This window comes from Castor canadensis, chromosome 2 (assembly GCF_047511655.1).
Source record: "Castor canadensis chromosome 2, mCasCan1.hap1v2, whole genome shotgun sequence".
In the NCBI taxonomy this organism is placed as follows: domain Eukaryota; kingdom Metazoa; phylum Chordata; class Mammalia; order Rodentia; family Castoridae; genus Castor; species Castor canadensis.
In genome coordinates, this window is record NC_133387.1 from 108,526,404 (window position 1) to 108,542,548 (window position 16,145).

The 16,145-nt window shown below is 42.1% G+C and overlaps 1 protein-coding gene across 1 annotated transcript in view; it reads left to right on the forward strand.

Annotated features, from left to right (window-relative positions):
* Ddc (dopa decarboxylase) overlaps positions 1 to 16,145 on the forward strand; it is a 104,344-nt gene that overhangs the window by 58,126 nt on the left and 30,073 nt on the right. Inside the window, exons 7-9 of the mRNA XM_074065502.1 lie at positions 1,457 to 1,523; positions 8,364 to 8,458; positions 15,101 to 15,168. Of these exons, the coding sequence (XP_073921603.1) occupies positions 1,457 to 1,523; positions 8,364 to 8,458; positions 15,101 to 15,168 (230 nt within the window). The remainder of the gene's footprint in view (positions 1 to 1,456; positions 1,524 to 8,363; positions 8,459 to 15,100; positions 15,169 to 16,145) is intronic.

Consider the following 16,145-nt stretch of genomic DNA (forward strand, 5'->3'; position numbering starts at 1 on the left):
GAGGGAGAGAGGAAAGGAAGAAGGAAGGAAGGAAGGACGGAAGGAAGGAAGGAAGAAAAGAAAAAGAAGGGAAGGAAGGAAAGAAAAAGAACATGGTTTCAGGAGCATAGTGGGTGTGGAGGGAGAGACAGTCATGTGTGGACATGAGTTATGCCAGCATTTTCACACACCATTGCAAGTGCTCAAGGGACAGGAGGGCACAGTGGGTTCTGAGGCATATTTCCCAGTTGTGTGACACACAGGACTTAATGCTTTCTTAGAACCCTCCTTTTTGAACTGCTATCTACATCAGTAGGATTTTCTCACAAAACATTTTAAAGGTTGAAAGTAATCTTTGGGAGTAGTATTATTTAAGATGAGAAGGGCAACAAATTAAAACCACTGATGGATACTCTAGAACAATGTCCTGGTATGGCTCTTAAATGACCCCAAAAAGCTGATCTGGAAGAATTATGTCATTGCTGCCTTAGGCAATTCCAGCCTTGCTGTGGTGTACATCACCTTTGATGTGCTTGCTCTGTTTTCTACACACCACACACGCATCATGCTAGGAAAAAGTGCCCAGGCTCCCGACTTCATAGTATAAAGTATATTCTTACACTCTTTTGATATGTTGTTGTGGAGAATTCTGATCAGAAGATAACTGGCTCTTGTGTTCTGGGATGGATGAATCCAAGCAGAACATGTGGCCGTAGTAAGGGAAATAAGGAAGTTTATTACCGGTGAAGGGGCAGGGGATTACAGGTGTGTTCTCTGCCAGGTGGAGTAGAGGAGCCACAAGTAGTAGGAAAAGAGAGTGACTTTTGTTTTAAGGAGTTTTTTTTATACCATCCTTAAATTGGAGGTGGGGGATAATCCTATGCCATTCCAGGTCTGCAATGGCTTAAGAGCTGGTGGGGGAAAAGGGGGGGAATCTGGGAAGACTTATGCATAAACTTATGCTAATTTTTAGGTACCCTAAATCCATGCAGGAGGAAATTTCCACTGCTCCCTTTTTATAGCTGTGCAAATTCTAGGATTTGCAATTGAAAAGGAGCCCTTTCAGAGGACATGAGTAAGAGAGGGCTTGTAATCCGAGATGCTCTAAATTGAGTTAAACTGATTTAAGAGCCCCGATCTTTCCCTAATTCCTGTCTTTCTCAGATACATTGCATACAGTCGAATACAGCTATTCATATGGTTAAAAGCTTCTTTTCTGCCCCAAACCACCATGCATTAATAACCTAACAGCTCAGGTTTCTGCCTATGAATGTGTTTCTCTTACCTGTTATGATGCTTTCCCCCAAAGACTGAATATGTTCATGGATCCCGCCTCCATGTAGACATTCATTGAGCACTTCATTGAAGACTCTGGGCTAGCCTGTGGCAGTGGCTGTGTGTATGTATGCACATGTATAGGTTACAACAATGATTAACACACAGGGCATAAAAAGATTCTCTGTTTTTTATTCTCCAGGTGGTTGTTACACTAGGGACCACATCTTGCTGCTCTTTTGACAATCTCTTAGAAGTGGGTCCTATCTGTAAGTACCTGAATCAATTTTTATTTGGAAAAACTAGCATTTGGGGGAATTGAGCAAACTTTCCTATTTGGGCTAATTCGACAGGAGCCAAGCTTAACTATACCAATGCATTGTTTGCAAGACAAGAAATGTTTCAAGCACTATCACAGTGACATAAAATTGCTATGTGAGCACTGATGAGTACAATAAATTCTTCAGAGCAGCTACCCCAGTGTGAAGGTCCTGTGTGTGTACGACACAGACATGGCATGAGAATTGTCCATCTTGAGTTGTCTTTTTGTTTGTTTGTTTGCTTTTTAAAAAATGTTATTATCATAAATTAATTGTACAAAAGAGTTGCATTGTGTTATTTATATTCATGCATATAATGTAGTTTGATCAAATTCACCCATCTATATTACTCCTTTTTTTTTTTAATTGTTGTGCTGGGTGGGGGTACATTTTAGCATTTACAAAGGTTCTTACAATGTATCAAATACATTATACTTGAATTCACCCTCTCCACTTCTCTCCCCCATTCCCCTCCACTGATTCTGGAACAGTTTCAACAGGTCTCATTTTTGCATTTACATACATGTGTATGCAGTGTTTGTACCATCTTCATCCTCTTACCTCCTTCCCTGCCACCTCCCCCCAACACTGGTGCTAACTGCACCCCCTCCCCGCCCCAGGCAGAACATTCTGTTCTCTGATTTTGTAGAAGAAACATAAAAGATAAAGATAAAACAAGAAATATGACGTTTTGCTAGTTTGAGATAAAGCTACACGGGGAGTTGAATTAAGTCTTTTGTCACAACCTTTTAAAGCCTTTTTTAGGAATTATAGCTATGCACGGCATAGATCTCCATCAAGGATGGACCACATACCGGATGGTGTATGCCAGAGCCTAGGTGTGCAGTAGGCAGCACCATGTAGGTTTTTGAAGTACATTCTATGATGTTTGCAAGACAAAAATCACTGAATGGTGCATTTCTCAGGGCCTACTCTGTCATTAAGCAACACGTGGCTGTACTGAATGTAATTAAGTGAATTGCTTAAAGCAATTCAGGAAATCAACTTGGTAAAACTTGATTCCTCCAGGTCATCTTTGGATGATTTCCTGGCTCACACTCACCTGCTCCCTCCCTCAGTCACTTGGTTTCCTCAGTGAAACTATCATTCTGTGTTTTCAAAAGATATGGTGTGAATAGTGGCTGTGTTTCTCAATTATCACCTTTAAGGGGAGCTTCTGGGAACTCAGCAGGCCTTGGAACTGTTTCTTTCTTGGGAGTAGAGGAAGTAGAGGGGAGGTCACCATGGGACTCTTGAAGGCAACAGGAACAACTCCACAGGAACCTGGGCTGGGACTGAGGTAGGAACACCAGTGCAATAAGGAATAATATCCCCTGAAGCACAAAGGCTGCAGGACTTGAACACAAATGTAATTTAAAATGGCTTCAGCCCATTGGTAGACCTATGTAGCCTGTGCCACCACACAGCCTAATGGAGCCGCTCAGTAGCTCCTTAAGGGAGAAGATTTCAGGCAAGACACAAAACATAGGAAAAAGTATTGTTTATTAGAACAGAAAAGGCATTATCAGAAGTGAAAAGGAGGTCATCTCAGAAAAAGGTTAGGAATGACCCTTGGAGCTACTTCTAGGGACAGGAGAATGTGCCTCAGGTACCAAGGACACCCTGGCCCATTAAACTGCTATTTCTCTGTTCCTCTGGGAGGTGAACACTCCAGGTAGAGCTTCCCAAAGTGACCACACACCTTGTGGCTTGTGCCGGACATCATGCCACCTGCCTGGCATTTGGCTCCATTCTTAGTCTATATGAGCCAAACACGGTTCTTACCTTTCCTGATCTGTGATCTGTCCTCAGGAGTGGACTGTCCTTCTGGTGCCATTGTCCCCTGGCTAGCAGCTAGGGAAGGCAGGTGCTTCAGGCCTTCTGGTATGATGGCAGGGGCTAGCCTTGGTGACTGAGAAGGTGGGATCCAGCATAGGCCTGCCCCTTATAGATGTTTATCTTAAATTCTAAGCTTCATTTTCCCTATATAAAAATGTGGAGAGAAAATCATCACTCATAATGGCAAAATAGTTCCCTCAGAGGATGGTTCAGGGGTGAGTTAATTCAGGGGCAAGTGCAATAGGAAAGGTAGGCTGCTCATGTTGAAAGGAATGTTTGTCACCAGCTGTGACAAGAGGGGTGGGTGCAGACTTGCCATTCTCCAGGATTTTCCTTCACCTTTTATGTGGCAGACAGCTGGCTGAGGGTGGCCATGCACAGTGGGCTGAGGACAAGAGACAGAACTAGCTGGCCAACCCAGGACTGTGGCTGTGCTATTGGCCTCGTTAGCTGCAAACCTTTGCCAGTTCAGTCAAGCAACTCAAAGTCATCTGACTCAGATGTCAAGCTAAGGACTGAATGTCCTGGCCAGCAGCTAGCTGATGTAATTCTCCAGGGCTATCACATTTAAAGGGCTGAGGTCTTCTGCTAGACAGAGCCCTGAGTCCAGTGCCAGCTGCCCATGGGAGCAGGGAGATAACAGCCAGCAGAGTGGCCCCTGCTGTTCACAGCATCCAGATGACTGCAGCTCAGGTCACCCTGCTGTCCCTAGCTCTTCTGCTTGGTGGGTCTGGGGGCTGTGAGCAGAGCTTGACCACTGTGCTGTGTTTGGATTCAAGCCAGAGATGGCTCCAGGGACTTTGTTGAGTGGAGCTGTCAGGAAAATGTCAAAACCCTTTCATTGGTGGTCACCGTCTGTACTTGAGAATGGTATCACTAACTGTTGGGAGTCCCTTACAATGAAGTCAGTGCCCGTTGAACCCATTCCCCATCATCCAAAACCTTTTATTTGACTCTTGTCAAATGTTTGTCATTCTTCAACCCCCAGTAGCCTGTGCTGATCTCCTGAGCTGGCATTCCCTACAGTATGATAAAAATAATCTACTGTAGTAATGTACCTATCATCAGTTGACCAAAAAACACGTCAAAATGGGATTATCTTAAAATTACTGCTTTGGGAATTGTAATCTTGTCAGTCCCTTTGAAAACCTTTCCCCAGAGAGGCAGTTGACCAGTTTGCTTGGGCTGGTGAGTTACCAGGGAAAGTTTTAGTGAAAAGAGGATGAGGCACAACCAGCAGATAGTTGATGGCAGTTAGGAGCCAGGTGGGCAAGTGGGAAAACTAGGATTGGGGTGTGACTGACAGGGGAGGCGGCCTCAGGGAGTGGGGTGACAGAAGCAAGACTGGGCAGGTTGATGACCAGGAAGATTGGGAGCACCAGGAAGGAGGGCCTGCAGCCAGAGGGGCAGCTGGGCCTGGCTGCTGCCTTCTGAAGAAGCCTTGTAAGGAAACAGGTGTGGGCTATAGGAGGTCGAGCGCTGCAGAGGCTGCCTCTGTCCTCTTGGCCAGTACTAGGTGTGTATCTGGCACATGGAGCTCACAACTCTGGCCACAGGGTCTGTGTCCACAGAGCTTCTAGATGAATGTAAGGAGTAGAAGGATGGGCATGTTATCTGCTGGTCACATATAAGACTCAGAGCACAGAGGTGGTGCCAAGGATGCCTTACCTCCCCCATGGTACCAAGAGAACCCATACAAAGGCCACTTCCAAGGGGCATTTGCAAGTTCCCTTCTGTTGGAGTTTTAGGCAACACAAACTTGGAGAGTATAGTCTCCACAAGACACTCTTGCTTCTGACTATCTTTGTTCTGACATTTATGACAGTTCAGAGAGCCCTCAAATTCCTTCATGTTTGCTCACCTGCTACAGGATTCGCTGAGAGCTGTACTCACAGTTCTGGTTGATGACAAGGCTTAGAGATACATAAGGCAGAGTCTGGAGGATACAACTTCTGGCATTCTTCATCTGCATAGTCATGAGGTTATGAACTGCCCAGTCAAGATGTGTGGCCTAGGTAGGTTCACTTCCCTACCAGGCCAGCAATCCTGACCCTTTGGTGTCCATTTTTGCGGGGAGGGAGAGGGGCTTGATCACACTTGGCCTACATGGCTTACCATCAATCTCCAGATCCTCCCAGAAGCCCAGCTAGTATCTTTAGTAATCACTTTTCTTTGGTCAAAAACTGAATCAGCATGGTTCAAGGCCTCCATCATCCATCACAGTGTTACACTGACTGGGGTCACAGCCCTAAGCAAAAAAGGTACTTGGATCAAGCAAGATGTTCCAGCTATCCAGAGGTCCCAAGAACCAGGCAAAGCATAGACTTTTTGAGAGTAAACTTGATTCTTCACAACAGACCTTCTATCTGGTGACCACATCCCTTCTCCCACAAAACCACTTGGTCTTTAGCTACCCACTGGTACTTCCCCAGGTGACTGATTCATTCTGGAGTGATCTTGAATGTTAGCATCATTCTTGGTCTCACGTTGGGGCTTGGGGCTCCCTGACACTGAGGGCTGTGGTACTGTGTGACTTTATATATACTGGCACACCGACTCTTCAGCATTGCTTCCTCTCAAGGGTGGTAGTTAAGGGAGAGGGAGACAGAGAAGGGCACCTGCCCCTTCCACATCCCCACTTCCTCCCAAACCATGACTCATGCTGTGTTTCCTGACTCATTTTCTCATTCAGGCTTGGGGTGTTGCTCTGCCTCCTGTCTTCATTCAACAGACCCACACTAAATACAAACAGTGACATCTATCAAATTCCATGAAAGGGCGTCACACAGAAAAGGAAAGTCCATCACTAAAGGTCTGTGTGTGACCCACATGGCCCCCATGGAAAGCACAAAATCACCTTCTTTTAGTTCCTTTGGACTGCTTTAACAAATACCATAGACCAGGATGGCTTGCCAACAACACGGAAGTATTATCCACATTTCTGGGGGCTGAAAGTTCAAGATCAAGGCACTGATAGATTTGATGCCTGGTGAGGATCTATTTCCTGGTTCACAAATGGTTCCTTCTGTGTATCCTCACATGGTAGAAGGCATGAGCGGTCTCTCCGGGGTCTCTTCTCTAAGGGTGCTAATCGAATTCCACCCTGCTGATCTGATCACCTGCCAAAGGCCCCACCTCCTAATACCATCACCTTGGGGGTTAGGATTTCATCATGTGGATTTGGAGGAGCATAGACATTCAGATCAAAGCTCATCTTATCTTATTAAGGAGTGTGAAGTTTTAATCACCCCCACAGCATACCTGAGCCATGGCAATATGGCAGTACTAGTCAGCTGCTGTCAGCAGGTGAGTCTCTGATGAGAAGATTTCCACATTCTTTGTGTCCCACCTGGAAGCATCTAGGCAGGACATGTGGGAGTAGTAAGGGCATTTATTAAAGGTCAGAGAAGAAAGTTACAAAAGGCCATTGTGGGCCAGTTGGAAGCTGGAAGCAGAGAGAGAGTCTTTCTCTGTCCAGACACTTTCAAAATTCATGCTAACCTATGGGAAGGGAAGAACCTTGTGATTCCCAACCACTAATTGATGAGAGGGAGGGACATGGGTGGTTCCTGGACTGAGGTAGGGGTGGTTTGAGTTGTTCCCATGCTAGGGTGTGAATAACCTACACACATTTGCAATAAAAAAAAAGGCTCAGAGAAAGGGAAGAACGTTCAATCTGAAAATACAATATTAAGTCGTATTTGTTCTAAGAGTCTTGAACTTTCCCTTAGTCTAGCCTGCTCAATCCCATCATTATTCAGTGACTTCTCAGGGGAGACACCCCATATTATCCTAAGACCTTGTCTAGTGGCTTATCCATTTGGAATGGTGTGAGCATCAGGTAGGAAAGGTGATGAACCCAGACACCTTCACCCATAAATCTTGCTTCAGGTGACTCAGGCCTTACTGTGCACCATGGTCCTTTGTCTACAGTGTCCTGGTGTAGTGATATCCACAGTAGCACATTTGATTTTGAGCCCACTGAGGGCTTTAATCCTGAAGATCAAACAGCATCTTTTATATCTTTTATCAGCAGAGCTCAGAGTGGCTCATCTCTCCTTCTAGAATGGACAAATGGACAGTGTTATGGAAGCACAAAGGGTCCATCAATCTGTAACATGCATGTGCTGACTGACACTTAGCTCCAGCATCTTCATCTGTAGCCCTTTTCCGTTCAGTTCTTGCCTCATGACCATACTAGGTGCCCAGGACTGAGGGAGGGAAATCGCATTTATTTCTCACTGTCCTGTAAGTGCTGTGAACACCGTGCTATGAAAATTACCTAACTAAAGTTTCTGGATACCATGTCCATCTCCATTTTGCCTGTGAGGAAGAGGAGGTGGAAGAAGTCATACAAATAGAGGATGGTTGGAGCAGGAGTTGAACTCAGATATGTCCACATTGAGGGGGCATTCTTGTACTATAGGCTGTCTACCCCACTTTGCCTAAACAAGAAATATTATGCAGGAAGGGATCTAAGGATGATATAAGATAGTGTAAAATAAATGACTTGACCTCATGGTGGGGATGGAGTGGGGCAGAGATATAGCAGTGTGGATTATGTTCCTCAAAGGACTTTGTGGGGAGGACTTGAGAAGGGGTTAGCAAGGAGAATCGGGGTGGACATTCCAGAAGGCAGAGACTAAGCATGGAAGAGTTGGGATGTGCTGGTCACTCAGCACTGTGTTTAATGGTGAGGCTTGGGCAGTTGGGAGTGTTTCCCCCACTTTCTGAGAAGCTGGTGTATGCCCACCCCAATAGCACACACAGGTCTGCCCTCGGCTTTGTGGCCTCCACTGAGAGGAACCCTGGGGAGAGCCAGCCATTAGTTCCACAAATACTACTGATATGCTAATACTAGAAGGATGCCATCAAGATGAGGGTGGCTGTCCACCTCATCACAGGCGGAGGGTGTGCAAGTGAGAACTCACCAGTTGCTTCTGGCTTTAGGCAACAAAGAGGACCTGTGGCTGCACATTGATGCTGCGTATGCAGGAAGTGCCTTTATCTGCCAAGAGTTCCGGCATCTTCTGAATGGAGTGGAGGTGGGTGTGCTTTTTGCTGTGTAATCAGGTCTTTGTGTGGGTGTGGGTTTGGGTGTGGTGTTGGGGATCCAGCCCAGTGCTTCCTGTCTGCTAAGTGAGCACTGTACCACTGAGCTGCAGGCCCAGCCTAAAGTCATTTCTAAAAAGCATTATATTATCAATTACTTCTCCCTTTATAAGAATCTGACACTCTATTCCCCACAGTTAGAGTTTATTTCAGCCAATTTTTCCCCATAGACAATTCCAGCGATTACTGGAAATTACAGGAGCTGAGAACAAGATGGGGGCTGAGAACCCTCCCTCATCACATGGCCTGTTTTCTTGAAAATCTTTTGATACTGCAACCATTTTGCATTCTGTACAAAAATCTGGGCAGAGCTATGCATGACAGGATGAATTTTAGCTTATAAAACTACGCAGGAATATTTAGGAACAAAATTAAATTTTAACACCTTTTACTCCTAGGGTAATTTAAAATATCAGCTTGCAGTTCCCTACATTGTGGCTCAATATGGAATTTATGTTCTGCTCATATATCTGACCATGATGGTTGCTTTAGCCAATATTGAATGAGCAACTACCAATGCACTTAAATGCCCTGTGTACTCTTCTGGAAATTGTTAACATGTGGCCTATAATGCCAAATAAACACCTGCTTCTTTTGAGAAACAGCAATTAAATTTTTTTATTTTTTACATTTCTTATTATAATATTATTGCTGTACTGGGGGCCCACTGTGGTATTTACAAAAGTTCTTACAATATATCATAGTTGAATTCGCTGCCTCCACCTCTGTCCTTTTTCCCTCTCTTGCTATTCCTGGAAAAGTTTCAACAGGTCTCATATTTCCATTTCATACATGAATACATAATATTTCTACTACATTCACCTTCTTACACCTTTTCCTTATATCCTCCCCTGACACACACTGGTGTCAAGCCCCAGGCAGGACCTGTTTTACCTTCTTGTTCTCTGTTTTTGAAAAAAGACATTTTTGTTTAAGATAGCTAAGCAGGGAATATCCTTTTGACATTTCTATGTATGTATGCATTATAACTTGAATTGGTTCATCCCCTCTATTTTTCTCCTTTCTATCTTAGTTCCCTTCTTATGGTGATTTCAACAGGTTTAAAAACTCTATATTCATTCTTGTATAGAAAGTATGTCATCATATTCACTTTCTTTACTTCCTTCTTTTACCCTCCCTCTCCCATTAGTGACCTCCCCTTAGCATGACCTGATTTTCATAATATTGCTGTATTTGTATTAGGTCTATATTCCACATATGAGAGAAAACATTCCTTTTTGGACTTGGCTAACTTCACTTAAGATGATGTTCCATCCATTTACCTGTGAATGACAAATTTGATTCTTCTTTGTGGCTAAATAAAATTCCATTGTATATAAATACCACATTTTCTTAATCCACTCACCAGTAGTGGGGCATCCTGGCTATTTCCATAGCTTGGCTACTGTGAGTAATGCTGCAATAGACATGGTAGTGCAGGTGTCTTGCAGTGAAAGTTATTAATCAGGACACTGCTTCTCCACATAGCTGCAGAATGTAAAATGGTAGACATTATGAAGACATGACCTATGGTTGTGTTATGATGGGTTATTTCAGACTCTGGCAGGATGTCATTGTTGGTTGCAGCTTGGAAAGCACAAAGTCCCTATTTCCAGAACTCACATATTAATGCAACAGAGGGTCCTAAAAGCCACCTGATGTAGGATGTCCAGGGAAGGCGATACTAAATTAAGGGAGACGTGACACTGGCAAAGAAAGAAGTACTGTCTGCTTAGGGTCAGGGGCTGTGTGAACCCTCACCCTGTAAGTGCTGCAGGCTTTGGCATAGACTGTGGGCTTGAATCATTTAGGACTAGCTGTGCTCCCTTGGACAGGTTGGATGTCCTCTGTACACTTCATAAAATGGGTTTCATCATGATGTCCCTTTCTGGGGTTTTCATAAGGGGTAATCACATTTAAAAGGCTTAAGAACAGACCAGCACACAGGAAATACTGAGCATGCATTAAATGCTTTCATTATTTTTCACCATGGCTTAGAGAAATGTTCCCTCAAAACCTCTCTTTGCTTGAATGTCAGCCTTGCCAATCGATTATCTGATTGCTAATTTGAATTCTCAAATGTTGTAATAATACCAGACAAGTAAATGTCAGAGGTACAGAATACAAATAGTCCGTTCACTTCAGAGAATAATCCCCTCATTACCAGTCTATAAAGTAGCAGTCTGGTTCACGTCTCCATCCATTTACTCATTCATTCAGTAATTACTTATCAAACACCTCATACATGCTAGGGCTTAGAGGCTTCCTGCAAAGACCTATGTAAGTACCTTAGAGGAGTTAGCATGTGAGAAGTTCTGATAACAGGATGCTGATAACCAGCCCTCTATAATTTGTGGCTCATAGCTAGTTTTGTGTTTGGTGCTAGAAAATAAAGAATAAGTCTATATAGAGGTTAAGCGACTCTAATCCAAACTTCCAAAATCTGAAACTCTTGAAGCCACAAGTGGAAAAGTCTACAGCATGAAAATTTGTTCCACACACAAAAAATTTTGAAATATTATACCAAATTACCTTGATACTATATGAATCAAGTACATATTGAAAAATATTTAAATTTCATGTTTAACTTGAATCTTGTGACCAGTGTATTTCATTCTGTATATGCAAATATTCCCAAATCCAAAGAAATCCAAAATCTGAAACACTGTGGTCACAAGCATTTTGGGTAAGGGATACTACTTAATCTGTACCGTTTAAATTGTCTATTCCCCAGACAATTTGGAGGGAAGAAGGCTATGTATATTCATCTGGGGTTTTTGTGCTTCTCCTAGAGTAGGGCCTGGGCTAGAGGTTCCTGTCTAACTCCAGGCATCAGGTTTAGGGTTTCAAGATCTTTTCCCCATGAACTGACAACTTGAGGTTTTGCCTTTCATAGAAGGGTGCCTGACAGTCAGACCACCACTGGCGATGTGCACCCCCAGGCAGATCTTATCAATAGCAGACAGTGTTTCATGCCTGACAAGGAGTCATTTCAATTTTTCCTCCATTATTGTTTGGGGCTGTCTCCTTGCCTGGCTGAGGGCTTTGCTGCTCCATGGCTCAGATAAGGGAGAGGCAGCAATATCCTGTTATGGCCTTCCTCCTGCAGATAAGAGCCTTCCTCTCTGTCAGCAGGAGGAAAATATCACTGTTGGGTAATGAAAGGAGTTTAAACAGACCAGCCCCAGCGGAGGGAGCTAATAACATTCTAGCAAACAAAGCTCCTCTTTAACCTTTTGTGTCCTTTTATCAACAAATGAAACTTGCTGTAATTTCCTGTCTCCTTCTCAAAATTACTTTTTTTTGAAACCTGGGAGGAAATGAATGTGTATCTCCAGAGTGGGTCGATGGGGAAGGTTGCCATCCACTGACCAAATGTCACCCCACTGACGCCAACCTGGCCCCCTTAAGCCTTTGCTGTCTCTGGAGTGATGGAGCCAAAAAACTGGCCACAAAGCCTTGGAAAGATTGAAATTTTTTTCCCTTTAGGAGATTGAGCCAGCCTGGGACTTGTAATGGCTCCTGCTTTTCTTTCCTTTTTTTTTGCCTCTCTCCCATTTTTATTGGCATATACCCTTTTCTATGGGGTAGGGAAGGATTTGTTGTGACAAATCTGAATACCCTTACATTGTACATTGGTTAGGTCACCCCCACCGTCTCATGCCCCCTTGACCCCCTCCTGCCCCACTTCAAGCAATTGAAAGAGGTTTCATCATTCTATTTCATATATAAGTATATAAAGCCCATCAACCATATTCCCTAACCTTCATCTCTTCCATTCACCTCCCACAAGCATCCCCAACACACTGTACCTATTTTACAGAACTGTCCTTCATTTTTAATTCCAAAGTCAGTGTTCAAAGAGGTTTCTCCATGTATCCTAGCTGTGAATATGCCTTACATGGGTCACACACACCCCCGTTATTCTCCCTTACCCCTTCCCTCTCCCCCATTATTCAGTGGCTTTCGGTACGTATTGTTATGTACAATATGTCTTTAACTGAACAGATGGAATGTCTTTTGATATTGCTGACTATCATTCTCTTTTCCTTTCCCTCCTCCCCTGAGTTCCTTAGAGTAGTTCCACTATTGCAAACATGTTCTACATGTATATACGTATATGATCATGTTTGGTTTTGTGTATATATTTATCTTTGGGATCTATCTTCCTCATGAGAGAAAACATGTGGCTTTTGTCTTTCTCAACCTGGCTTGCTTCACTTAACATAATGTTCTCCATTTTCATCCATTTACCTTCAAACCATGTGGTTTCATTCTTTCTTATGACTGAATAAAACTCCATTATATACACCATAGTTTCTTGGTGTATCAGTTTATCAGTTGTAGGGCATCTATCTGTGTTGTTTCCATGGTTTCTGCCTTTAGTTCTACTTCAATATGAGTTGAGCCAAGTGGCCACATCCCCATCCTTTCTTTTTTTTTAATTTCCTTTATGCATAAGTGCATACAATGATTGGGTCATTACTCTCCCCTCCCCATCCTTTCAAATGGACTCATTTCTTTTTTTAAAAACTATTTTTATTTTATTTTTGAATTGGTATCCATTAATAATACAGGGGGGGTAATTGTGATGATTCCATATGTGCATACAGTATACCTTGAACAAGTTCACCCCCTTCACTATATTTCTATTTGCCTCTCTTGCCTTCTTTCTTTTCAAACAGTATTTGTTGGGTTTCATTAAGCTGTCTTCATAGGTATATCTGTAGCATACTTCCATCTTCTTCACCCCTCAGGATCCTTTCCTTTCACCTTCTGATCCCCCCCCACCAAGATATTCATGTCCCATTATTATTATTACTATTGTGGCCATCATTTTAGGTCTAGGTTCTACAAATAAGTGAGAAAAATATGAAATATTCAGCCTCTTGAGCTTGGCTTATCTCTCTTAGCATGATGAGCTCCAGTTCCATCCATTTTCCTGCAAATACCATAATTTCATTTTTCTTTATGGCTGAGTTGCATACATTCTTTTTGGCAGGTGTATGCATACACACATACACATATATAATATTTTCCTTATCCATTCACAGTTGTTGGGCACATTGGCTGTTGCCACATTCTGGCTATTGTGAAGAGAGTTACAGTGAACATGGATGTGCTGGTATCTCTCTTGTGTACTGATTTACACTCTTTGGAATATATGCCTAAGAGTGGTGTGGAAGGGTCATAAAGAGGTCTACTTTTAGTTTTTTGAGGAGCCTCCATACTGATTTCCATAGTGTTGGTACTAATTTACATTTCCACCAAAAGTGTATGAGAGTTCCTTTTTCCCTGCATCCTTGTAAGCATTTGTTGTTTGTTTTTTAATGACAGCCATTCTAACTGGGGTGAGATGGAATCTCAGTGTAGTCTTTCATTTCCTTTAAGGTTAAGGATGTTAAACATGACTTCATGTATTTAAGTATTTATTAACCATATTTCTTCTTCTGAGAGCTGTCTTTTCAATTAATTTTCCCACTTATTAACTGGATTATTTGTTCTTTTGCTGTTTGCTTTTTTGAGTTCTTGTAGATTCTGGATATTAATCCCTTATCTGTGGAATAGCCAGCAAAAATTTTCTTCCATTCTGTGGGTTGTCTCTTGTTCTGGTAATTGTTTCCTTTGATGTGCAGAAACTTTTTAATTCAATGCAGTCCCATTTGTCAATTCTTGCTCTTATTTCTTGAGCAATTGGAGTCCTATTCAGGACATAATTACTGATGACTCTATCTTCCAGAGTTTTTCCTATTTTTTTTCTATAGTAGTTTCCATGTTTCAAGTCTTACATTAAGGTCTTTGATCCATTTAGAGTTGGTTTTTGCACAGGGTGAGAGATAGGGAGCTAGTTTCAGTCTTCTGGATGTAGATAGCTACCTTTCCCAGCAGGAAATGGACACATTTCTATGTCAGACAGTAAACCAGGGCATGCATTCTGAAAATGTAAGAAAGCCATATTTGAGACAGTGCAGTGAAGAGGCAGGTGTCTTCCCCAGACACTCTTGGTTAGTTAAAATCTCTTATATTCTCTTGAGAACATGGTGCACAGAACTGGAGTGCATTGTTTGCAATTGGTACCCATGACCTTGATGGCAAGAAGCCTATAACTGTTAGGAATACAGTGGACTTGGATATTGTTGTAAAAATGAAGAAACAGTATTGAGGTACATGGGAGGAATTGTATTCTTATGGCATGTTGGCAAAAGAACCTGTGAATTAAATGGAAAATGAACTTTTACCCTGTCTTAGTAATGAAGTTTGACTTTCCTGTTGTTTATGATTATACAGATATTCTGAGAACTTTGCCAGTTTTATGAGGTTGAAGGAACAGTGGCACAAACATATTTCATGGTCCCAATCCCTACAGTTTCTGGACATAATACTTATTAAGTATTCCAAATATCCCAATGCTTAGAAATACAATATTGCAAAATTTCATGTGACCTTTAGATTATTTAAATCTGAAGTTTTTCATTGGGAATATAAACTTTTAATTATTATGCATGGGGTCTTGTTTTATATCTAAACATCTATAACTAACTTGTTTCCTATTTATTGTTCTTGTTCCTTGGCAGTTTGCAGATTCATTTAACTTTAATCCCCACAAATGGCTTTTGGTGAATTTTGACTGCTCCGCCATGTGGTAAGACAGCTTCCTGAAAGACAGACAGCTGGCTGGGAAGCTGAGAAAACAGGCTACAGAGGGAGTGGGGAGAAGGAAGGAGGGAGGAGGGGGCACGGGGTGCACACCTAGTTGCTCAACTCACTGCTTGCCTCCTTTTTTAAACCATTGAAGGAATTCTTGCTAAATAAATCTCACCTGGCTGTAAACTTTTATCTGAATATATTGTGGTAACATTGGCATGAGTAAAGAGGAGACAAAGGCTGTCAAGCTGCAGTAAGAGGAAACAAACCCAAGAAAATTTCAGTACATACCCTTGTTTAATTTTTTTCTATGTTTCTGTGTTTTTTTATTGTTTGATTCATCATCAGTTTTAGTGTAATGGTCAACTTAAGCAATCTAAGTCTAAATGCTTAAAAGCACTTGCTAGGAAACAATAAAAATAACTCTCTATCCTAAGAATTTCTTTTGACATTCTTAATAGTCACTTTGGTTATATTTAGAGTAAGATTTAAAGTCAGTGATAATATAGACATACATGATGTTTTAAGAAATAATGATGACTGGAGGTGATAGAGGCATGCTGGAAACTTTTTTTAGAGTAATAAATTGATGAATCAATCATAGGACCAGGGGGAATTATTGCATGAATTTTGCATAGTGTGCAAAATAGCAACATTTTCAAGAGGCATCATAGGAATTTTGTATAGTATGCAAGATTGCAAAATTTCCCATATTCTTGTTTTGCAAAATCACTCAGTAAATGTATGGGTTTTTTTACCCTTAAAAAAGCAACGACTAAAGCTCTCACACAATCCAAGTAACACCAAGTTCACCAGTTTACCAAATAATCAGTTTGTCTTTTTACTAGCTTATCTGAAAGCAAACCACATTTCCAGTCTTCTTTTCAAATCAAATTCTTTTTTCTCACAGCCTTTTCCTCCCCCAACTTTTGATAAAAATTTAAAACCAATTAGCGTACAGGCATTTCCAATTTA